Raw genomic sequence first — 23,944 nt, 5'->3', positions numbered from 1 at the left:
TTAATTAGGCCCCAAATATCCTAGTGCTCAACTACTGCTCACATCAATTGTACTAAATTATACTAATTGCACCAAATCTGAGTATGGGATATTTATCTGGTATCTAGCTCCGCTCTTCCGAAAGTTTCTTCATTTTTAATGACGATTCCAACTGTTTGCAAAAGGTAAGGCACTTAGTTGCCAGTTAGAACTGGGGTATTTTTTCTTCCAGCCGCATCACCTTTAGGCTTGTGTGCAAAATAATCCAGCAACAAATTTAATTTGGTTCAAATATTTATTGCCTGCCTGCTATAGTCCTATACCGTGTATTATACTCAAGAGGATGAAGGGAAAGAATGCAAGCCACTTGGCTGACGTTATTTAAAGCCATTATCATAGAGAAATACTGATGGCAAATGAACAGATCTACGTCGTCAGGTTTCAGCATGGCGTAGGGAGACGTGGCCTGGACCGCCAGCATCAGGCCCTCAAAGGACAGGCACACTTCCAGTAACAGTCTCATTTCCCTGAATTCCCCAGGGAAGGAGGGCGGCCACTGTCGCTGATGGCATCGCCTGACATCACTGGTTCGGATGATAGGAGAGCGCGGGGCCGCCTGGCCCACCTCATCTGTGGCCTGACTGCATTAACCTCTCGGTTCCCTGCTCCTGCCACGTGAGGTGTCCTAATATGGTCAGACTCCGGACCAGCCAAGGAGCGCTGTCTCCTGCAAACGAGGAGGAGGCAGGAACGAAGGTTCTTCGGAGGCAAACACAATGTAAAGGAAAGCAAATGGTGATTTGGGTTCGCTTCTGGGCAAGTTGCAAGTCAGCTGCGGCAGAAGCCCTGCCTTGGGTTAGCACTCATTTAATAAACCCCAGCTAAGCCAATCTCCCGGGGGGCTTTCGGCCCTACCCTCACCTTCGGCGGCCCCGGGTCGCCCCCCAGCCCTAGTGGCCGTTTATTGTCGGGTGGTGCCTTGGGGTTGGGGTGGGCTGCTGGCCGGGACCCTGGCTCGAGGCTTTGACTGCGCCTCGGGTCCCAGCAGCCTGGGGGGAGATGCTGCTGCAAGGCGTGTCTGGGGCTGTGCTCATGTGATGAAGCAAGGGAAAAACAAGGGGGAGGAGGAGGAGGCGGCAGAGAGGTGGCTTTTTTTTTTTTTTCTTTTAAGGAGTTTGCCGCGAGCGCGTCTCCTTCATTCGCAGCCTGGGCGCGTTCGGAGGAGGACGCGAGAGGAGGGCGCTCTTGGGACCTCGCGGCTTCTGCTCTTGCCCGCGTCCCTGCGGCTGGGGAAGGCGTAACCGGGTTGCCGGGCGCGGGAGAACCGCGGAGAAGCCATGGGCGCCGGGAGCTCCACCGAGCAGCGGAGCCCGGAGCAGCCGGAGGCGGGGAGCGCGACGCCGGCCGAGCCCGAGCCCAGCAGCGGCGGCCCCGCGGCGGAGGCGGCGCCCGGCGCCTCGGGGGACCCGACCCTCGCCGCCCCGGACCCCGCCAGCAAGGTACGGGCGCGCCGGGCCACCTGCCCCGGGGAGGCGGGGGTGGGGAGGGTGGTGGTCTCTCCGATTCCTGCCTGCGACAACTTCCCACCCATCCAGCCCATCTGCCAACTCGGGAGCACCAACTCCTCTTTCTGGGCTTTTCGGGGTCTTTTGCGCCGGGGCGGGACTAGAGCAGGCACAGCGCGCGCGGCGGGGGCTCGCATCTTTGTCGTGGGTCTCCAGGGGAGGCGACTGCGCCATCCGCAGTAATAAAATCCGCGTCCTGCCCGCCGCTCACGGAGCCTTTTTTCCACACTCTTCCGGTGGGAACCACCCAGCCCGAGACGGATGGGCTGCCTGGGGGAGTCCGTGGAGAATTGACCACGGGCGGAGCGTGTCGAGCCCCCGGCCCCCCCTCTCTCCCGGATGCGGAAAGTCAGCTGTTGGGCCATGACCCGTGTTGCAGCCTGGCGAACGGGCCACCCATGGGTTCCCGCCGCGTACCGCCTTTGGTACTAGCTGTGGCTGGAGCAACCCGGGTTTGGTACCCTGTCCTCCTGCGGCAGCGGCTCCAGCAGACACTGCTTTCTTGATGCAGAGAAAACCTGGGGTGTAGCTCGCTCGGAGCCAAAGAAAACCTGGGCAGACGCTGCACTTCCAAAGGGAATGACAGGTTTAGCAAAAAGGCAGCGTCCTCCTTTTGGCTCCGTGCATTGCCTGTGGACTCAGTTGGATAAACAAATACTGGAGCAGTAGTTAGAAGTTCTCCGAGGATGCGGTCAGAGGCGTAAGCGAGCGTTCCCTGCAGTACGCCGGTGTATGGAGGCAGTCTGAACCTCTTAGAAATTTTGCATTTTATGGTCTTAGTCTTCAAGGCTGAAATATTTGTTCTTGGCCACTACAGGCGCCAAGACTGGGACTTGTTCCCATCGCTGTATTTTAGATCTATTTTCCAACGCGTGTGTTCATTAGCAAGGCTTCCCCTAACCCGTTTTGTGATATCCTTATAGGAGGATGTGGACAACCACGCTTAATATTTAAGAAAAAACCCATGTGTCGAATTTGAGGATACAGAATAGTTGAGGACCTTTAAGAGTTGTCTCAGGAGGCGTAGGTGTTTACAGTGTGAAAAAAAAAAAAGGCTGAAGTCCAGGTAAATTTCACAGAACTAGTCTCATTGCCTTGACCTCGTTAGCTGTCCTAGTCTAGTTTGGGCCGAGAGACTGCTCTTAGTAACTAGATCACCTCCAGTCTTTGACTTACAACTAGTTGTAATACCCATGGTCCCTAGAGCTGTAGATACTAACAAGTACTAACCGTGCTTGGAATACCCAGATTTTCTAAGAGATGCCCAAACCTTGGGCCTGAGGAATGTACCATCCTTTTGAGGTCTAAGTCACATTTTAATATTTAACTGTACATCACTGATTGATGCCCACTACCGTCAAAATGGCTGCATAACCAGCATTTAGAGCCCAGTAATGGAAGAAATTTTAAGGTGTAATTGCTAAAGCTTGCAATCGGGGGACATTTTTTCCCTTGGCTTTTACTAGTCCTTCAAGTTTTCTTAACAGTTCACACTGAAATATGGTACTTATTCCCTTCCCAAGAAACTTGAGTTTGTTCATTTAAAAAATATTCCTTCCATTGTCTTCTCTTCATCCTTCTTCCATAACCTTATCTTTCTCCCTCTTTCCTGGTCACCACCATCTTGAAATAGCCAGACGACCTCCTTTAAAAAATTACTTAAATGACATCCAGAATATCACTGAACTTTTTGGCATACTGCCCAGTTATCAATTTGGAGATAAATCAATACACTTACGTGTATCCTTGGAAAATGTGTAGTTTTTCATTTCCACTAGCAAAATTTATTACTCAGGTTTTGAAGACCGAAGTCTTCTCCAAAGGACTCCTTAATGAAGAATGACTCAGCACACAGCTCTTGCCTCCCCTCCTCTCCCTGTTAAGCCCCGGTTCCTAACCCCTGAATAATCACATCTGCCGTTCTAGGCTCCCATGGTACCACGGGCCCTTCTCAGCAGTTCCCACATTTGTGGGTTTAGTGAGTTGACTAATAAGTGTTATCTTGGCTGTTCTAAGCGCAGCACAAGGCCAAGGACCATATCTGGTTTTGCTCATAACAGATGTTCCCCCATGTGAGGCCTCTCCATGTGACATGCTACCTGGCATGGAGGGTGCTGCTGACTCCTGGATTGTGATAGGAGGATGTCAAGTTGGGGAACACCTTGGCTCATTTGCTTTTTCTACAGTTTATCCTTTGATCTTCTCATCATCACGGTCTGTCTCATGTATCAGATAGTGACTAAGTCAAGTCATTCAGTTGGGTTATTAACCAAAGTGAATATTTTCATTATGACCACATCCGCTTTTCACCAAAGACCAAGGGAATATTTTGGCAGAAAAACCCTCAGATTTGGGGACTTTGGTTTCTATTTCTTTAGAAATAGAATGGCTTGTTGGCATTGCAATTCTGAATTGCCTTTAGTCTCAGACAAATACGAATGGCTCAAGTGAGACCACTTTATACATTGAATTAGTTATGAATTACATCTTAAGCTTTCTTGATTGCGTCTGTGGAACATTTGGGGAGGTTTAGACTAATACATCTCCCCCACCCCCAGAATGCTGATTATTAATTCAAGGCTATTAGCAGATTTTTTTCCATCTAAATGATATTTACATCATATGCGTGCTGCCTCTTAGCAACTCAGTTTACTTTTCCTTTTTTCTGCTAATTTTAGTTACCAGTTACTCAATGAGTAAGTGCTTGCACCTCAAAAGACATTACACTAATTGAATTATCAGCCCTATCAGGTCAAATGGAAAGTTATACAGATTTGAGTACTCAAGCTTAACATTTAGATGCACTGAGGCAAAAGTCCCGGTTTTATCTGTGATGTAGTTCAATAAAATGGAAGGAGTCTTATCTTCCAGTAAGTCTCTATGTGTTGCTTCTGGGGCGGGGAATGGCTCGATCAGGAATTTTCCAGGTGTACTTTTTGAGACTTGGCCATTTTGCTTACTGCAGGGGTAGGAAGATTAGCTTGCCTGAACACAGATGGTGAATGAAGCCTCATTATCCATCAACTGTGTTTCAGAAATTTATCTCCAAAAGAGTATTTTCATTCAGGTAGCAGTCAAGGGTGGGGTGACCAATGACACATTTACTAATGTGTTTTTGGCAAATCTTGATTTCTGGAGCCAAGCTCTAGACCATCTGGACAATCGTAACGCTCTGAATTAGCCTTTCTGTCTTTCCTGCTCAGTCGATGATTTGAGAGACAATGCACCTGGTAGCTGGGGAGATGGGGACTCTTGACAGTCCTTCAGCTCTGGTTCCATTTGGTTACAAGAGCTGAGAATCAGCCAAACATCAAGATGTACTCAACTAGAAGAATGCATTGTCTTGTTAGTAGAGTTAAGGATGTTTTTACCTTTCGTGCATGAAAACAGACAACTGAGTTGGCCAGCTGCATTTCATAATTCCTCTCCCACCCTAAAGTAGGATGCTTTCTCCCACTTGCCCTCTGTTTCCACAACGGGAATGGAGAATGAAGATGCCTGTAATGTGATTATGTCACCAGTTTTACACTAAAAGGACCAAAGTTTAAGAAGATTAGTAGAGAATTCTGTGTTTGTTAATAGAATGGTGTTTTTGTGCGTGGCTACCTGTATTCCTATGCATTTCCCCCAGATTAGAAGAGACGCTGTTTTCTGATGAGAATACAGTCCAGAAATTGGAGAAGTGGGTGTGAGGATGGTCATTTAGGATAATGATAGCCTGTGAGGATGGCAGGGCCTCCCTTTTAATCCATTAATAGCCTTTTAGGCTCTTAGATGTATGAGATGAGTGGAAATTTCCAGTTGAAATACTTCCCTCTGTGAAGAACAGGCCCCAAATGTCATCCTCTTTGAATTCATTTTGCATCGACAGATCTCTGCCTTGATGGCTGTAAAGTGATGTTATAAAGATTATTCTCGTTTGGTATCTTATAGGATAATTAATAAAATGGAAATAAAATGTTTTGTTTTACAAGGTCCTAGGAATTTTTTTTCTTTTTCTTCATCAGTTTTAGCACATACTCAGTGTGATAGAATACCAGTGAAAGGAAAATCACGCTAAATGGCGCTCATCCTTGGCCCCTGTCATTCTGCATGCCGTAGTCATTCATAAAGGGAGAAATTAGAATTTACAGCAGTCTGCGTGCTGAGAAAAATCTATCAGGACTTTTAGCTTATGAAGAAAACAAAACTAAATATCCTTGAACCCAATTCTTAGTTCTCTTGTAACCTCAAAAAATTACAGTTTAGAGGGTTTCATTTTAAAATAATACAGTGGGAAAATAGGAAAAAAGCTGGGCTTGGAAGTAGCACTATATTTTATAAATGTGTAAGCTTATTTTCAATAAATTCTTTTAAAAAATTCTGTCAAATCTATAATTATAATTATTTGACTTGTCTATTTCGATTTGGGATCATTTTCCGGCAAATCAGCACCTTATTAGAGAATATAAGGGTAAGGTTTTGTACCTATGACCATCCTTTTGTTCTCTACTCGTTAGTACATCTAAGAAAAGGATTGGGGTGACCACCAATCCACTCTTCATTGCTATGTGTTTGTCGTTGTTTTTATCTTCTACTTATGAGTGAGATCATATGGTATTTGACTTTCTCCCTCTGACTTATTTCACTGAGCGTAATACCCTCGAGGTCCATCCATGTTGTCACATGATGCAATCTACACAGAATTTGAGATTTTTTTTTTTTTGGAAGATTGGCACCTGGGCTAACAGTTGTTGTCAGTCTTTTTTTTTTCTCTGCTTTATCTCCCCAAACCCCACTGTACACAGTTGTATATCTTAGTTGCAGGTCCTTCTAGTTGTGGGATGTGGGATGCCACCTCAAGGTGGCCTGACGAGTGGCGCCATGTCTGAGCCCAGGATCCGAACCCTGGGTGGCGCAGTGGAGTGCACGAACTTAACCACTCGGCCACGGAGACAGCCCCTCGAAATATATTATGATGGCCATCTGAAAATAAACAGATAAATGGAAAAAAATGTTAATTAAAAAAAAAGATTGGGGTGAAGATATTAATAACCTGTAATAATTTCAGTCTTTGTGTTTCTTGTGAGTACTTGAGTTTACTTATTTAAAACTGACTGTAGATCTGACATCATCATTCTCGAATCATACAGGCCTTGTAAGATGATCAAAAGCACTTGTTTACTCTTATTAAAGGATTTTTATTTAAAGTGATTGCATAACAGGATGCATTTCGTGTTTGTTTTTCTAAGACGGTCAACTTTGAGAACCTTCATTTGTGGAGTATGGTGAAAGTGAAAGTCTTTCATTCCTCTCACCCTCCAAGTATTCACTGTTAATAGTTTGAAATCAGTGTTGGTTTCTCGAATGTTCTTTCACAAACTTTTTGTATGTGCAAGGACATAGATGAGAATAGCCCCAGGTTTTCCTTTGAACAAATAAGATCATATCCCTTACATTCTGTTACTTTAGATGTTGGATGTCTTTTCATATCAGGACATGAAGATCTACCCCCATTATTATTAGTAAGAATGGCTTATAATTAGTGGCTATGTAAACTTCTCCTTTACGGGTTGAAGTACCATAATGATGTTACCAGTCCTGTGCATTGATGTTTTAAAAGTCCTAGAGTTTTGCTGTAATAAATTGATGCAGGGAATACTCTAGCACAGATCTCTTTGTATGTGTGCAAGTGCATCTCTAGGATAGATTTCTGCAAGTGGAATTGTTGGATCACAGGATTTATATGCATTTAGAATTTTGATAGTTCTTGCCAAAATGACCTTCCAGAGAGATTCTGCCACTTTGCCTCCCTGCTCTGTGGAGGTCAGCACTGGCTTCCCGATGCCTTTGCCTCACTGGCTATCAGATTTTCTGATATTTGCCAATCTGCACCTCAGTTGGCACCTCAAATTCCTTGACACATTTTTAATTGCGAAGTTGAGCGCCTTGTCATGTATAGTGGCCATATGCTTTTCTTCTGTGCTCCGCCTGATCGTGAACTGCACTGACTCTCAGAGCATTAAACGCTCTGGTTTATTTTACTATTAATTAATTTGTGAAGACTTTTTTTCTTTTTTTACCCAGGAATTACTTAAAATAGGGAAAAGGCAAGTTTAAGAGTAAAATGGTGGCTGAAGGACTGCTCTTGTTTACTCCTTTTCCTTCCCAAATTAGTAAACTGTCTTTCATTTTATTTGCTTGGACAATGACCTACTTCTTGAGCTATCAATTTTAAAATTTCTCCTCTGGGGACAATCTAGAATCATCTGGTTGCCAGAAATTTCTTCATTCCTCTGATCCCTGAAATGTTGGACTCAGGGATTGGGGGCAGCAGGAATCCTTTCCTGGGGGAGCAGTCGGCTGCAGGCCCTCTCCTGGGCTCCTTCTCATTCTCACAGCAAACGACAGTCTGGCTCTGTTAACTGGAATCAGTGTGTTTTCCCAGAAAAACTCAAAGCACGGGCAACGACAGGGTCTTCCAGATGCCGGTAGGCTTCTCTTCATACAAGAGTTCCTTCAAGGTCAAAGGTGGTCGTCCTCCCCACCGTTTCTCTGATGTTTAAAAAAGGTGGGGTGAGGGGAGGACCCAGGAGTTTCGTTCTGCCTCACCTTAATCCCAGTTTGAGTAAAATGTCAATGTTATGTTTGATTTGAAAATGAGATAAGCCAAAATTTAAGAAAGGGAGATTACGACGACTCATTGGCTGGTCTGCTTATTATATGCAGACATTGCAAATTGCGGAGTATTGAGAGATTAAATTTCCCCCGGGCTCTGGAACGTGGCTGTACAATTCAATCACTGTGGGAGCTTTTTAAAGGCCCCCCGGGTCCCATCCTAGATGCACTGACTCAGCATCCTGGGCATGGAAGGGTCTGAGAGTCCGCAGTCTCGTGCTCGTCAGGTATTCTGATTTGCCGGTGTAGCCACCATCGGCTTGAGGAAGGGCTGTGGGGTGTAGGAGCCGATGGAGGGCCGAGGAGAGCCCAGGCTGACTGGGGTTGGAGCTTGTGTGGGTGGGAGATAGGGTTTCAGATGATGCTGGAACAGTAAGTATTCCCCTCCACACGTCTTGAGGGGAAAATAAAGGGAAATATTTCTCCTACATAATTTCATTCCTTTGTTCTACTGTATCGAAAACAAGTGTGCTGCCAGTAGAGGCCTTTCGAAATAGAACGTGCTATTCGGGGTCAATAGGTGTTGAATCCAGTGCCCTTATCCTTTCTGAGGAAGGAGGCGTTATTTATGTTATGTTTTCTGTTTCCAACGGATTGCCTCTTAAACCTCTTTCCTCATTTATCAATTTAAAACTTCCCTTGTTTTAGGAAGGTAAGACAGTGGCTGAGGGCTCAATTTATGGCAATTGGCTCGTCCAGAAATCTGTGAAGAAAGCTTAAAACCCAGCCAAGTCGTTGAAAATCAGAATAGGGGTCTGGCTTTCCCCACCACATCTTTACTGTTCCATCTTGACTCCATGAACATCTCTTTCTCTTTTTTTCTTTGGAGGAAGACTAGCCCTGAGCTAACATCTGTCAATCTTCCTCCTCTTTTTTTTTTTTTCTCCTGAGGAAGACTGGCCCTGAGCTAACATGCATGCGCATCTTCCTCTGCTTTATATGTGGGACGCCAACCACAGCATGGCATGCCAAGTGGTGCCATGTCCGCACCTGGGATTCGAACCGGCGAACCCCAGGCTGCTGAAGCAGAATGTGCGCACTTAACTGCTGCACCACCAGCCAGCCCTAGATTGATTTCTCTTTACTTTAAAAAAATTCCTGCTGTGTTTTGTATAGTAAATTAAAAGCATTAAGGGAGCGTCCATTATGAGAGCAAGCCCATGGTTTAAAATACTTCTCTATCCTACATCTCAGGTGTTGCCCTGGTCTCGTGGTTGTGGTGAGTTTACCGAAATGTTAAAAAATGGGGAGCAGATGTTATCTTCTAAACTTAGCTTGTTTTCCCGGTGTGTAATAACATTATGCATTAAAGATAGTCAGGTATTTCCTAACCACTTACCGTGTGGAAGACACTGGTGTAGATGCTTTGGGAGATTAAGAAATAAGAACACACAGTGTTATTCTTGAGCACCTCATCATCTAGGTGTGGGGCTGGGGTTCCCCTAGAGGAAGTATTCAGTAACAATCATTCAAATAAGTTGGATGGACAGTAGAAGAATTGCAAGGGCCGGGCCAGTGGCACAGTGGTTAAGTGCGCATGTTCTGCTTTCAGTGGTCTGGGGTTTGCCGGTTCGAATCCCGGCTGCCGACATGGCATCGTGTGGCAAGCCATGCTGTGGTAGGCGTCCCACACATAAAGTAGAGGAAGATGGGCATGGATGTGAGCTCAGGGCCAATCTTCCTCAGCAAAAAAAGAGGAGGATTGGCAGCAGATATTAGCTCCGGGCTAATCTTCCTCAAAAAAAAAAAAAAGAATTGTCATTAGTTGGTATATATCTGCTCACTGAATTGTCCAGATAAGTCCTGTAGAAAGAAAGTGTTGCAGGCAGATAAAAGGCTGTTGGCTGGGAGACCAGAAAGTCCAGGGCATATTGGGGAGCTGAAGGTTCGGAAGGGAATATGGAAAGAGGCTGGTGAATAGAGTCATGGCCAGTCATTTTAGGAGCAGTACAGGCAACAGAGAGCCAGTGAAGGCTTCTGATGAAGAACAAAGATGCAGAAACGCCCCACGAGTGGATGATGGACTCCTGGGAGACCGTCTCCTACACGGCAGAGATGACATCTATAGGAGAGTGGGGCGAAGTGAGACTGGAAGGGGTGACTTGGGGAGGCTGTGTTGGCAGACGTTTCCACTCTGTGATGATGTATCAGATGTTAGCAGGGGGCACTGGGACTGGGCGCAGGGTATGGGCATAGGGGCAGTCAAAAATGACCGAGATTTTGAGCTGGCCCCGTCTGAGTGGTGAAGTTCGTGGGCTCCGCTTCAGCTGCCCAGGGTTTCACCAGTTCGAATCCTGAGTGCGGACATGGCACCACTCATTGGGCCATGCTGAGGCAGTGTCCCACATGCCACAACTGTTAGGACCCACAACTAAAAATATACAACTGTGTACTGCGGGTCTTTGGGGGAGAAAAAGGAAAAATAAAATCTTTAAAAATATGTATATATATGACTGAGATTTCAAGACTTGGAATTCTAAATAACTCACTTTCTTCAGTAGTCAGACAAAAACATCTTCCCATGACGTCTGTTTCAGTTGCCTATTGCTGTGTGACCCACCATGCCAAACAAGGATTTAAATGGAAAGTGTCTTTAGAAGGGAGAACATCACATGATGGGAACAACTTGGGACATCGAAAGTAAAGAAGGGGTTTGCGGCAGACTCTGTAGGGAATGACAGAGGGCATCCACGTGATCAGTACCACTTCTCTAAGAGTGGTCTGTTTCAGAGCGGAGACCAGGGGCATTTGGGCAATCCAGGCTTGCCGAGGGGTGGCCCTGGGAGGAACAGCTGATGGCCCAGGATGAGAGATGATAACGTGGAAGGAACTGGTGGTGGCCGCTATGGGAAAGGTGGAACTAAAAGTGAGTATTATTAGAAGAGAAGACTGGATGAAATAGATGCCGCTGACGTGAACAGCTGTTGGATCACCGCTTCATCTTGCCACCGAGACTGTTCCACCCCTGAGCATCTGGGGCCACCTACAAATCAAAGAGCCTGGTGGTTGACTTGTATTCCCTCCATTTGTAGGCAAAGACACTAGGTAGCCTGAGGAATGTTTATCCTTACTTTTAAAGAAGATATTTCTTCTTTGTCATTTTTTCCATCTCCTGCGTCTGCCCTTTGGTTTGTTGTTCAGAGGACGATTTATGGTTTGCTATTTTTCTTCCTGTCTGAGCGTATGATTTCTTACTGAATTGAGCCGTTCCAGGCTCTGGGTTTTGTCTGGCGCGATGATCAATTTTCTGTATTGACCATCCTTATTCGTCATGCTTCAATGCATCCTTGATAGTTTTCCTTGTAAATACATATTGTTGTGATGCAGAAAACAAGATTGTTCATGTATTTTGGAGGTCTTAACCTTTTTATACATTTTCAGTTCTGGGGGGTAATTTTTCACTAAATTACCAAACTCTTGTCGCATGCCTCTTAAGAAACTTTTGTTTGAAATTATCCTCCACTTGGCTCTATATGTAAAAAGGCTTATTCCACACCAGTCACATTGAATGCCATGCAAAGTTCAACCTTAGATGTGGTCGATCTGCTTTGAATTTATGATTGCTATACACTGCAGTACCAACTGGGGCTGGGGGCGGGGTTAGGGGTGGGGATAGGATTAGAATCCAGAGGCAAATGCTTAGAATTAGCCAGTCTCTCTATGATGAATTTTTCTCAATTATTTCAGAAAACCAGTATTTAGACATGAGTTCTTGACTCCTTTGTGTTAATCCAAATATTTGAATGGAAATTTTTATGCTTGTTCTGCTTCATTTTATATGAAGTAAGTTATTGAAAAGCAGTGGAACACGTCACGGCTAAAATTTACTAAATCAGTCCTGATTGAGATCTTTTCTTTAATTGGGACAAAAGCTAGTATATAAAATTTAAACAAAAAATAGGTGACGGTAATGGGGGCAAAACCCCAGTTGATTTCATTTCATATCTGAGTTTTTCTTTGTAAAACCTTCAAGAGGTTTTTGTGGTTTTCTTTTGTGAGGAAGATTGGCCCTGAGCTGACATCTGTTGCCAATCTTCCTCTTTTTGCCCGAGGAAGATTGTCCCTGAGCTAACATCTGTGCCCGTCTTCCTCTGTTTTGTGTGTGGGATGCCGTCACAGCATGGCTGATGGTATGTCAGTCTGTGCCCAGGATCTGAACCCTGGGCTGCTGAAGCAGAGTGCATAAACTTAACCACTATACTGCCGGGCTGGCCCACCTTCAAGAGTTTAAGTTTACTTAAAACTCAATTTGATGGAAGTTTTAGATCTGTCTTTTGTTTACAGTATGGAAAATTTGTTCTGCTTTGATTAAAATGAAGATTGGTTATTCGTTTGATACTAATGAAAGACACACTAAGGTCTTTTGAATGCCCCAAATGTTTTTGTCCTATGTGGAGATTCTGTGGTGACCAAAGAGGGACCTACACTGTTATCTGGAATTGCACCAGTGACGGGAGAGTTCAAGTCCCGCCTGGAACTGTGCCCGATAAACAGTCTTCCATGACAGGGAGGAATTCGAAGAATGCTGGAGTATTCAGGGAAGTAGGTCATGGTTTAGAGACTACATTTGTCAGGGAAAGTTTCTCAAGCAGTCTCGAGGGTCCTTGGATTCCTGCTTATTTCTTACCCAAGGTGCTTTAGTCTTAGGCAAATTAGATGGCTAAATTAACTTCTCCCTTTCTAGGAAGCCTGGGCTAAAAGTAGCAGCTTGGCCACGTGTGCCTGCACTCCCAACACCAAAAATAAAAAGCTAGGCCTATAGATTCGTGACTAAAAAATCATGGAGGTGATTGATGTGTTTTTTCTTAATTGCATGATCTTGGAAAAAAATTATATAAAGACTAAATGGCAAATGAAAATAGACGATGTGTAAGTATATTTAGGAAGAAAAGGAAAATCGGGGAGTTCTTGTTAAATCAGCTGGGGGTCTTTCTTTGCTGCCAGCGTGAAGCGCCACAGTGGGCCAGCTGAGTCCCCATAACTATGTCTGACCGCAGTGCCCACCGTCTGTAGTGGACTTCGCAAGATCCGGGAAACCATATTTGCCTTGAATTGTAGCTGAGTGCTGGGCAAGAGGCACAAACATGACAAGTCCCAAAGACAGGAGAGAGCATATACACACTGGGGTACCAGGAGAGGGGTGTGGAGGATGCTGCAGACTGAATGGTTGTGTCCCCCCCACATTCATATGTTGGAACTCTAAACCCTAATGTGATGGTGTTAGGAGATAGAGCCTTTGGGAGGTGATTAGGTCGTGGAGAGGGAGCCCTCACTATGGGATCAGTGCCCTTAGAAGAAGAGACATGAGACAGCCCGCTTCCTTTCTCGCTTTCGGCCGAGTGAGGGTGCAAGGAGAGACAGCCCTCTGCAAAGCAGGAAGAGACTCTCCAGACCGGGAGCCAGATCGTCCCGCACCGTGATCTTGGACGTCCAGCCTCCAAAACTGCGAGAAATAAGTGTTTGTTGTCTAAGCCACACGGTCTGTGGTAATTTGTCATAGCGGCCTGAGCTAGGACAGAGAAAATGGAATTTATGGTCAAGTGTTGAAGAATGGAGATGCTTCAGAGAAGGAGGCAAGAAAATAATAAAATAATAAAAATATAAAAATAATAAAATGATGAGGCAAGACAGAACCTCATGTTGGGAAAACAACTGAGTGGAAAATAGTCTAGGAAATTTGGGTTACAGTTTTTCTTTTCTTAAGGAAGATTAGCCCTGAGCTAACTTCTGTGCCAGTCTTCTTCCACTTGCTATGTGGGTCACTGCCACAGCATGGCTGACAGTAGTGTAGGTCCACGCCTGGGATCTGAACCCGCGAACCTAGGCCGCCAAAGCATAGTGTGCTGAGCTTACCGCTGTGCCACAGGGCGGGCCCCAAGATTTGCTGATACATTTTTGGGAGTTGAGAGAGAAAGAAGTAGAAAGTTGAGAAAGGAGTAGAAAATTAAAATTTTGGGATTGAGTACACTTTGGATTAATTTCACTGTTCAGATAATCCAGATAATCGCATCAGATTTGATTTTTATTTTCAGTCTGCATTGAATCTAATAATCCTATAGACTCAATTTCTGTGGCACTTAATTAATTGTGCTTAGAGCTAAACATCCCAGTGCAAGCCACATTATTCCTTTAAACTTTCTCTTAACTGTATTTTCTGGTGCCAGAGACAATTGGACTACTGTGGAGTTAAATGCTGTAAATTATTGTGTTCTTCAAACCCTTTCCAGCTCCTGCCGTGAATACTGGAGGTATTGTAACCGTTTGTGAACTTGAACAAAGATCACGGGAGGTCAAAACAGAGCCTTCTTGAATGGAGTTGCAAATTCTTCCTCTGGCAAAGAGGAGTAAAGGAAATGTCACCCGTTTGTTGCTTTTTATGGTCATGAAGAAGGAAAAATCCCCAAAGCTTATGATTCCTTTGGTATGAGCTGACCAGCTGGGTTCTTTCGGCCTCGGATAAGTTGAGAAAGACACTGATATATTTTTTCCTTGAGTCTGATCAAAGCAAATCAAAGCAAATAACTGTATTCTGGGATTGTAACTAAGCTAAATTTTTAAGAAAGTTACTGGTTTGTGAAACCTAAAAATTAATGTAGGGCTATTCTTGTAAGATTGCTTTAGGCCATATAAGCAGGAACAAGTCAATTTAGGCATAAAATACTGACTCCTCCATAATAAATACTTACTAAAACTGTTTATTTTAAAAATTAGCTTATATATATAAATAAGTTTAATATACCCACTTACTGGCCCTTTGCTCAGTGTCACTTCGTGTGTTTATTCTCACACAAAGCTGTAACTTGATGTGAATGAGAGATGGGGTGTGCCAGTTTGTGTGCTCTGCCCACGTCTGAGGGCTCCTAACACACTTGTTTTACTGAGCACTTCTGTGTTGGTTACAAGGCTGGAATCTGGAGAGAGGAAACTAATAAATGCATAAACCTTAATGATCAGGTGCATGGAGAAATACAAAAAACAGAATCCCTTCTCCCAGTGACTGTCCGTTCACTAAAGTTTGTTGCATTTGTGGACCTGTTCGGCACCAGGCCGTTTTTTGGGCACTTGGACTTGCCTTTTCCTATCTGACCAAGAGCTGATAGCTTCTCTGAGGTCTGGGGTCATTTTAAAAAAGGAGTCGGGGCCGGCCTGGTGGTGCAGCGGTTAAAGTTTGCACGCTCCACTTCGGCGGCCCAGGGTTCGCCAGTTCAGATCCTGGGTACAGACATGGCACCGCTTGGCAAGCTGTGCTGTGGTAGGCGTCCCACATGTAAAGTGGAGGAAGATGGGCACGGATGTTAGCTCAGGGCCAGTCTTTCTCAGCAAAACAGAGGACGATTGGTCGCAGATGTTTGCTCAGGGCTAGTCTTCCTCAAAAAAAAAAAAGAAAAGAGTCAACAAAGCAAAAATTTAACTAGGAAGTGGAGCTTTTGATTCACTAGCTCTTGAGTTCAATATTTGAGGTTTCCCCTGTTTGTTTGGGTCTGGTGGGTACCACTGCAATGTGACATGGGGCTTGGCTATGATGCCGAGAAGATGTCTCTTATACTGTCAAGATCTGGAATACTAGACAGCTCCTAAGATCCTGATGCTCTCTGTCTTTCTAGGATTTTAGGATGTATTACAATATCTGCTAAGGTAGCAAGGAATGGCAAGATATCAAGTAAACGGCAAACAATTCGTCTTTATTGGCCAGGTAGTTATTCAGATCGTGTCCCCACTCTTCCACCCCATCATGGCCTGGAGACAGCTGATGCCAGGCCATGATCAGAGTTCTCTGGGTGTGGAGGCCGTCGGAGACCTAAATAACAATCAATATCGCTCATTTTTCTCTTTAATTTGGGCGTCACTGACTGCCAGGCCCATACGGTGACCGTCTTCTCCCTCCCTGCTCTGTCCTCCTGATGACCTAGTTCATCCATCCTGCTTTACCCTGTTGAACCCCATTCCATTGCATTTTATTTTGTTTCTCATGAGGAAGATTCACCCTGAGCTAACATCCATTGACGGTCTTCCTCTTTTTAAATTTTGCTTGACGAAGATTAGCCCTGAGCTAACATCTGTGCCAGTCTTCCTCTTATTTTGTGTGTGAGATGTGGCCACAGCCTGGCTGGTGAGTGGAGTACATCCGCTCCCAGGATCTGAACCCGTGAACCTGGGGCCACCGAAGTAGAGTGTGTGGAACTTGAACCACTTGGGCCTTGGGGCTGGTCCCCCCATTCCATTTAAACACATTTCCTCCCTTTGGATCATCCCCCAGCTGATTGGCCAGCCCAGATGGAGGCACTGTCCTTGGAGGATTTTGTCCTCTTCCTGGGGTTGTATTTTATTTATTTATTTGCTGAGGAAAATTGGCCCTGAGCTAACATCTGCTGCCAATCTCCCTCTTTTGGTATGTGAGCCACCACCACAGCATGGCCACTGACAGATGAGTGGTGTAGGTCCAAGCCCAGGAACTGAACCCTGGCAGCCAAAGTAGAGCATGCCAAACTTAACCGCCAGGCTGCTGGGGCTGGCCCTCTCTCAGGGTTTTAACAATCGGTTATAGCCACCAAGTTTCAGTCCCACGTATCTATGTGTTGGACAAGTTTACCTCAAGAACAGCGTTTCTTCTGTCCCCTTTGCTGACCTCCTCCCCCAGTAAAGAGAACTCTCTTCTGGTATCTTCCCCATCTTGCAGAATGGTATCACCATCTTTCTCTTGCTCTTCTTTTCACTCACCAACATCCAGCCCATCGTGAAGTTCTGTTGGTCCTACTTCTGCTTCCTCAGATCTTCTCCTCATTCTCCAGTTTTAATTATCCAGTGCAATATATGCAGCATCCATCTTCAAATTGGTCTTCCTGCTTCTGGCCATTTTTCTCTGCACATGATGGCTTTATAGATAGAGACAGAAAGTGGAAGGAAGCCTGTGGTCTGAGAGGCCCTCTGCCTGCCGGTGTATATATCCCACTCGACTTCCCTCTTTTGCCTCCTTATCCTTCATTCCCCAAGTGTCTCTTGAGGGTTAGGAGAGAAGACAAAAACCAATGGTTTGTTGGGTGTTTTCTTTTCATCTTCTATATATTCTTCCATTCAGTGAGTGAGTGTGGTGACAAAGTGAAGCTCTTTTCATGGCCTTTGTTTGCTTTTAAATGCTTTTCCATGTACTGTAGGGTAGCGTGGCCTCCAAGAAGCGTTTACATAACTGAAGTCAATTTTCCACCACCTTGGGCAGAGTTTAAGTATACTTCAGAGTTTAAGCCCATTTTCTTTGCTTGTATATAAAAGATGGTTTATTAGCTGAAATTGTCAGCCTTTTAGACTTATATGTGAAAAAATGTGTTCATGTGACTTTTTCAGAGTCCTTTCTTCTCTTAAACTTAAATTTTCTTTTTGACTCACGGAGTGATTCTCTGAGAATCTGGCAGGCGAATTAATACTTAATGGCCGGCGAATTACTACTTCTTGAACTAGAATTACTACCTACTTCCTGAGCTAGTAGCTTTGGGCTTTCTCTAACTCACAACTCTCTTAGTTATATTCCTGCAAAACTGGTCATTGAGGCATCCATTCAACAAACAGTCAATTCCTCCTGTTGCTGTTTCTTCATTTTACTCCACGAGCTCTCTGAAGACGTCTTGGTCCACTGCCCTGGCTACCATTACATCTACGGATGTTGAGTCCGAAAACTGTCCATCTCTTTCCCTGGGACATGTTTATTTCATTGTGGTTTTTTTTTTTTTTTTTTAAAGATTGGCACCTGAGCTAACATCTATTGCCAAGCTTCCTTTTTTTGAGGAAGATTAGCCCTGAGCTAACTGCTGCCAATCCTCCTCTTTTTGCTGAGGAAGACTGGCCCTGAGCTCACATCCATGCCCATCTTCCTCTGCTTTATATGTGGGACGCCTACTACAGCATGGCGTGCCAAGCAGTGCCATGTCCGTCTCCGGGATCCAAACTGGGGAACCCCAGGCCGCCGAGAGGCAGAACGTGCGCACTTAACCACTGTGCCACCGGGCCGGCCCCAAAGCTTCCTTTTTTTTCTTCTCCCCAAAGCCCCCCAGTTCATAGTTGTGTATTCTAGTTGTAGATCCTTCTAGTTGTGGCATGTGGGACACCGCCTCAGCATGGCCTGATGAGCGGTGCCATGTCTGTGCCCAGGATCCGAACCAGTGAAATCCTGGGCCGCCAAAGTGGAGCGCACGAACTTAACCACTCAGCCATGGGGCCGGTCCCTGTCTCTTGCTTCTTGAAGCTGAGCCCACCCACTTCAAATCTCTGCCTTTTGTTTTCTTCCCCTGTCAGTGCAGACTCCAGTTTGGGATCGGGAGAAGGACTGTTCTGTGAGAAAAGCGAGTGGTGTACGGAAGGGATTGAAGGAAAGAAAGGCAGGGAATGGAGACCAGGAGCTTGGAGGATGGCCCGGCAGTCTGTGTGTGCCAAGATGTCAGCTGGAGCAGGGTGTGGCCCTGAAAGGGGCCTTGAATGAATTGCTGACACGCCTTGAGGACAACAGACAAAAGCCTATTAGCTCTAAAATGTTATATATTTAAAGTAATTGATTAGTTTTCCTTGTTAACATCAGAAAAGAATAAGATCAATATTTAATGAAAAGTCATAAATGGTTCCTTTGCTAGTAAATTCTGCATCAAAGTAGCATGATACCCAAATGCATGTTAAAGATACATTTTTAGATAATATAAACATATATGTAATATTTCTGGTTAAATAATGACTTTAGCTTCAAAAATCTCATTTGCAGAGGGTGATATAGACTGAAGCTTAAATCTGGGGAAATAGAATTTGTCTAAAAGCTTATGTTTTAAGGACAAAGTTAAATTTATACATGTAAATTAAAGCATTCTTTTCTTTGTTGCAACAGTTTTATTGAGATAAAATTAACGTAACATACAGTTCACCTATTTAAAGTGTATGGTTCACTGGTTTTTAGTAATCAAAAATTTTTTTTTTTTTTTTGCTGAGAAAGATTCACCCTGAGCTAACATCTGTGCCAGTCCTCCTCCACTCTGCATGTAGGTTGCCACCACAGCATGGCCAGAAATGAGTGGTGTAGGTCCGCGCCCAGGAATGGAATCTAGGCCGCTGAAGTGGAGTGCGCTGAACTTAAACCACTAGGCCATGGGGACAACTCCCAAAATATTCTTAGCTGAAAAATGTCACCATTGAATAACTGAGGGCAGGTGATATTTGTTAACTGATCTGACTTAGGTTCTTATGGCTGCTTAAAACTTTTCCTTCATAGGAATCCAGCTGGCTCTTTCTAAAAAGTTTTGAAAATCAGAAGTATAGAAAAGGGCTCCTGTTGCTATTTGAACTTTAAATAGTCACTGCAGGGATTTCATGACCCATTAAATCAGTTCGCTCAACCAACTTCAATCCAGTAGATTTAAAATATAGCAGAAGAAAATGAACTTGAAAAAATATAGCAGAAGAAAATGAACCTGAATATATTAACCTTCTGGAAGAAAGGAACACTTCGTTTAAATTCAGGTTTTTAAAATTCAAGAATAGAGCCTGGCCCCGTGGCTTAGTGGTAAAGTTTGGTGCACTCCACTTTGGCAGCCAAGGTTTGGGGTTCAGATCCCAGGCGTGGACCTACACCACTTGTCAGCCACGCTGTGGCAGTGACCCACATATAAAGTGGAAAAAGATTGGCAACAGACGTTGGCTCAGGGCTGATCTTCCTCAGCAACAAAAAAGTTTTAACGGGTTCAAGAATAATAAGGCTTATTAAAAAATCTAACATACATACATATGTAAAAGCTGTTCTTTCTCCTTATCCATCCTCCAACAGTCTTTTGCATCAGAAGGAACCACAGTTAATGGTGATTATAACATCTTTCCTGGCCTAGAATGGATTGCTCAGCAGATAGGTGAGGAAAAATTGGTGATCACTAAGAGTCAGCTTGGTCACTAAAAATAAACCCAATAATCAAATTTATTTAATTTTCCTTTTTGTTTTTTCTTCTTTTCCTAGTCTTTTTTGTTATTCAGTTTCCCGTACTATAAGATTTTTTAGAATATACTAATGATGATTCGGGATTTCACCAGAGATTTGACAAAATTGAGCAATTCAGCAACTCTCCTTAAATCTAGGCTGGTCAAATGTATGGTTGAATAAACGTAATTGACTGATAATCCTAGGAAAATTTGCCTGGTATAAAACACTTCTTGGCCTTGACTGAGTTAATATTTTATGAACTTGCATAAGAAGTGAAGGCAGACATTGAAAGTGACAAATGATTGAAAAGTTAGAATAGAAAGTGAATGATGGATTGGTCTTTTTTTCCAAACTTAGGGATGGTGACAGTGTTTTGGGATAAAGAGGGGTTTAGCTCTCAGTGCACCAGAGCAGACAGACTGGAGGCACGCAGTAGACGACAGAGGGAGGCCCTGGATCTCTGGAGGAGAAGGAGAGAAGACTGCATCTAAGGAGACGGAAGATAAACATCCCGTTGAAATGCATAAATTCCTGTGCTTAACAAAAATCAAATATAAAGCAATTTGGCAATGCATTGAACCATATGCATGTTCTCATTCTTTGTTCTGTTGCTCCTAGTTCTGGAAATTCAACAGATAAATAATACAAGGGAAGGAAAACTATATTCCATAAAATGTTTATTACAAGTGTTTATCATTGTCTTAAGATAGTGAAAGATTAGCTAAGGGGCCAGCCCCATGGCCGAGTGGTTAAGTTCTTGGGCTCTGCTTCGGGGGCCCAGGGCTTCACCGGTTTGGATCCTGGGCGTGGACCTAGCACTGCTCGTCAAGCCACGCTGAGGTGGCGTCCCGCGTGCCACAACCAGAAAGACGGAGAACTAGAATAGACAACTATGTGCTGGGGGGCTTTGGGGAGAAGAAAAAACAAAACCAGAAGATTGGCAACAGATGTTAGCTCAGGTGCCAATCGTTAAAAAAAAGCTCACTTAAGTGAATTACGTGTGGTACATACACCTGGTCCTTGTCATTTAAAGGACGCATGAGAAGAATTTGTAACAACTTGGGGATATGTTTATGATTTCAAAATGGGGGAAATATGCAGAACTGTACTCCACAACAGCCATTCTATAAAAATTGTATGTATGTGGCTAAATTTAAAAGGAGTACATGAAAATGAAGAGGTGTTAGAATGACAGTGTCTTAGATCATTTCAACTTTTCAAAACTTTCTTGTAACATTTTCCATTTTTAGGATTATGGAAGAAGCAGCAGATAGATCAATATGGGACAGAATTGAGGCTAAAAGAGGATCTGGGTTAAAAGCAGGAGGGAAGTAAAAAGCTGGGTATTTTTTTTTTTTTTTGAGGAAGACTGGCCCTGAGCTAACATCCGTGCCCATCTTCCTCTACTTTATATACATGGGATGCCTGCCATAGCATGGCTTGCCAAGTGGTGCCATGTCCACACGTGGGATCCAAACCGGTGAACCCTGGGCCACTCAATCGGAACGTGTGCACTTAACTGCTGCACCACCAGGCTGGCCCCAAAAAGCTGGGTATTTTAATTGTCATAACAGAGTCCACAAAATGCCAAATCCTGGAGGACAGAGAATGTGGGGTTTGGAGTAGAGTTATTTGGAATAGGGTGGTCTTCATAGTGCCAACCCCATTTCCTATCACAAATTTTGCAAGGTGAGTTATAGATTTATAGAACAAAGGACCAGATTTTGTGTCTGTAGTCATCACATACCATTTTGTGTGTGTGTGTGTGTGTGTGTGTGTGTGTGTGTGTGTATGAGGAAGATTGGCCCTGAGCTAATATCTGTTGCCAATCTCCCTTTTTTTACTTGAGGAAGATTGTCGCTGAGCTAACATCTATGCCAGTCTTCCTCTATTTGGTATATGGGACGCCACCACAGTGTGGCTTGATGAGTGGTGTGTAGTTCCGGGAACTCCACGCCGCCAAAGCAGAGTGCATGAACTTAACCACTACACCACTGGGCCAGCCCCTGTATACCATTTTTGATCTGTTGTCAAGTTTTATTTAATTTCTAGAATGCAACCGTAAAAAGACACTGTAGCTGTTCTCACAGGTTGGCAAGCTATCGCTATTAATGAGGTTTTTCATAGGCTTAAAGTAACAGGGATAATGATGGGAAATTACAGTGGAAAAGAAAGGCTCTATGGAAAGCGTAGGGTGCAGTTTCTTTTTAGTGGTAGCTGAGATGGTTCAAAGCAGGGTCTCCAGGCTCCCAGTTTTTTCCGTGTCCAACAGGGAGACATCCGTGCTTCGGGCCCTCCGAACCTTTCTCTTTAGGCGTTGCTGATGGAGAGAGCCAAGTGATTTTGTAGCCTGCCCCAGTTCTGATTCCCACACACACTTGTTGGGCATCACCTTCCTGCCTGACAGATGCCAGCCCTGAAAGACCCCATTTTATCCTTTGATTTCCTACTAAGCTTTCACCCAGGAACCCTCATGGGACCAAGCAAGTCACCATTGTTAAAACAATGGAACATGTTCTGAAATATATGTATTTAAAACAAAAATACAATTTTGGCAGCTATCTATATCTAAGTTTAGGTTGAATCTGTCAATATTGACACAGACTTGGGTTTATAATTTTCAGTGTATTTGATCAACTTGCAAAACTTTTTTTTTTCTTGAGGAAGATTAGCCCTGAGCTAACATCTGCCAATCCTCCTCTCTTTGCTGAGGAAGACTGGCCCTGAGCTAACATCCATGCCCATCTTCCTCTACTTTATATGTGGGATGCCTGCCACAGCATAGCTTGCCAAGCAGTGCCATGTCTGCACCCGGGATCTGAACCAGCGAACCCTGGGCCACCGAAGTGGAACGTGTGCACTTAACTGCTGTGCCATGGGGCTGGCCCCTAAAACTTTGTTTTAGTATTATGGAAAGAATTAAAATTTGAGGCATATCAAAGTTTAGTGTAATATGAATTCTGTGTTAAGAATGTTGGAAGGAAGCTCCCTAGTACCAGGTATGGGAAACATTTAATGTCTAATGACTCAATCTCATGGTCAAGATGAAAGATGTTGAATCTTAGGTGAAATCTTTTTCATAAAAGATTTCTGCAGACATATGAATGGCTCTCCTTAGATTTAGCTGTCTTTCTAAAAGGAGTTGTGGCTTATCAGTAACCGTGCCCTGCCCATTCTAGAGTGGACGATAATCCCAAAATGTCATCTGAGTTTTAAGATTTTTTAAGTTTCATGTCCTAAATCCTTCCTAAATTTTTTTAATTTAGTGAAGAATTTCTCTCGATAACTTTTTAGACCTGTCATGCTATTCAGTCTTCCCCTCCAAATTTAGTAGAAAAGGAGATTATTTCTATCAAGAATTTGCCAAGGCATCTGGGGAGGGTTTTCATAATCAAAGGGTGTATTTTGTTTACTTCAGGAGTCAATACCATTTAAATCTGATTTGTCACGACATTTTATTGTTGCTCAAGAAGCACTGTAGATCTTGTTTGTAATTAATCGGAAATGAACACTGGAGCCAGATGTATTTCCACCAGGAAGTTATTGATGGGTGACTTTCCCTTGAGCTATTTCCTAGTCTCAATAGCTGGAAGAGTATTAATTGTTCTAGGTCTTTTAAATAACAGCTTTATTAAGATATAATTAACATACCATTTAAAGTGTACAATTCAGTGGATTTTAGTACATTCACAGAGTTGTTTAATCATCATGATAATCTATTATACATTTTGAATCCCCCCAAAGCAACCCTATATCCATTAAGAGTCACCTCCCATTTTCCCCCTCCCCCTAGTCCCTGCTA

At 44.0% G+C, this 23,944-nt stretch overlaps 1 protein-coding gene across 2 annotated transcripts in view; it reads left to right on the top strand.

The window, feature by feature from the left end:
• The first annotated feature begins 676 nt into the window (after positions 1 to 676).
• The window catches only part of AKAP12 (A-kinase anchoring protein 12), an 87,321-nt gene continuing 64,053 nt past the window's right edge, over positions 677 to 23,944 (top strand). Inside the window, exons 1-2 of one of the 2 annotated variants that reach the window (XM_070603217.1) lie at positions 677 to 774; positions 1,151 to 1,478. In XM_070603217.1, the coding sequence (XP_070459318.1) occupies positions 1,317 to 1,478 (162 nt within the window). In that variant the 5' untranslated portion in view covers positions 677 to 774; positions 1,151 to 1,316. Of the gene's footprint in view, positions 835 to 1,150; positions 1,479 to 23,944 lie in introns of both variants that reach the window. The other variant, XM_070603216.1, reaches the window with a different exon arrangement.

Source organism: Equus przewalskii, chromosome 32 (assembly GCF_037783145.1).
Source record: "Equus przewalskii isolate Varuska chromosome 32, EquPr2, whole genome shotgun sequence".
NCBI classification, from domain to species: domain Eukaryota; kingdom Metazoa; phylum Chordata; class Mammalia; order Perissodactyla; family Equidae; genus Equus; species Equus przewalskii.
This window is presented reverse-complemented; position numbering and strand designations above follow the sequence as displayed.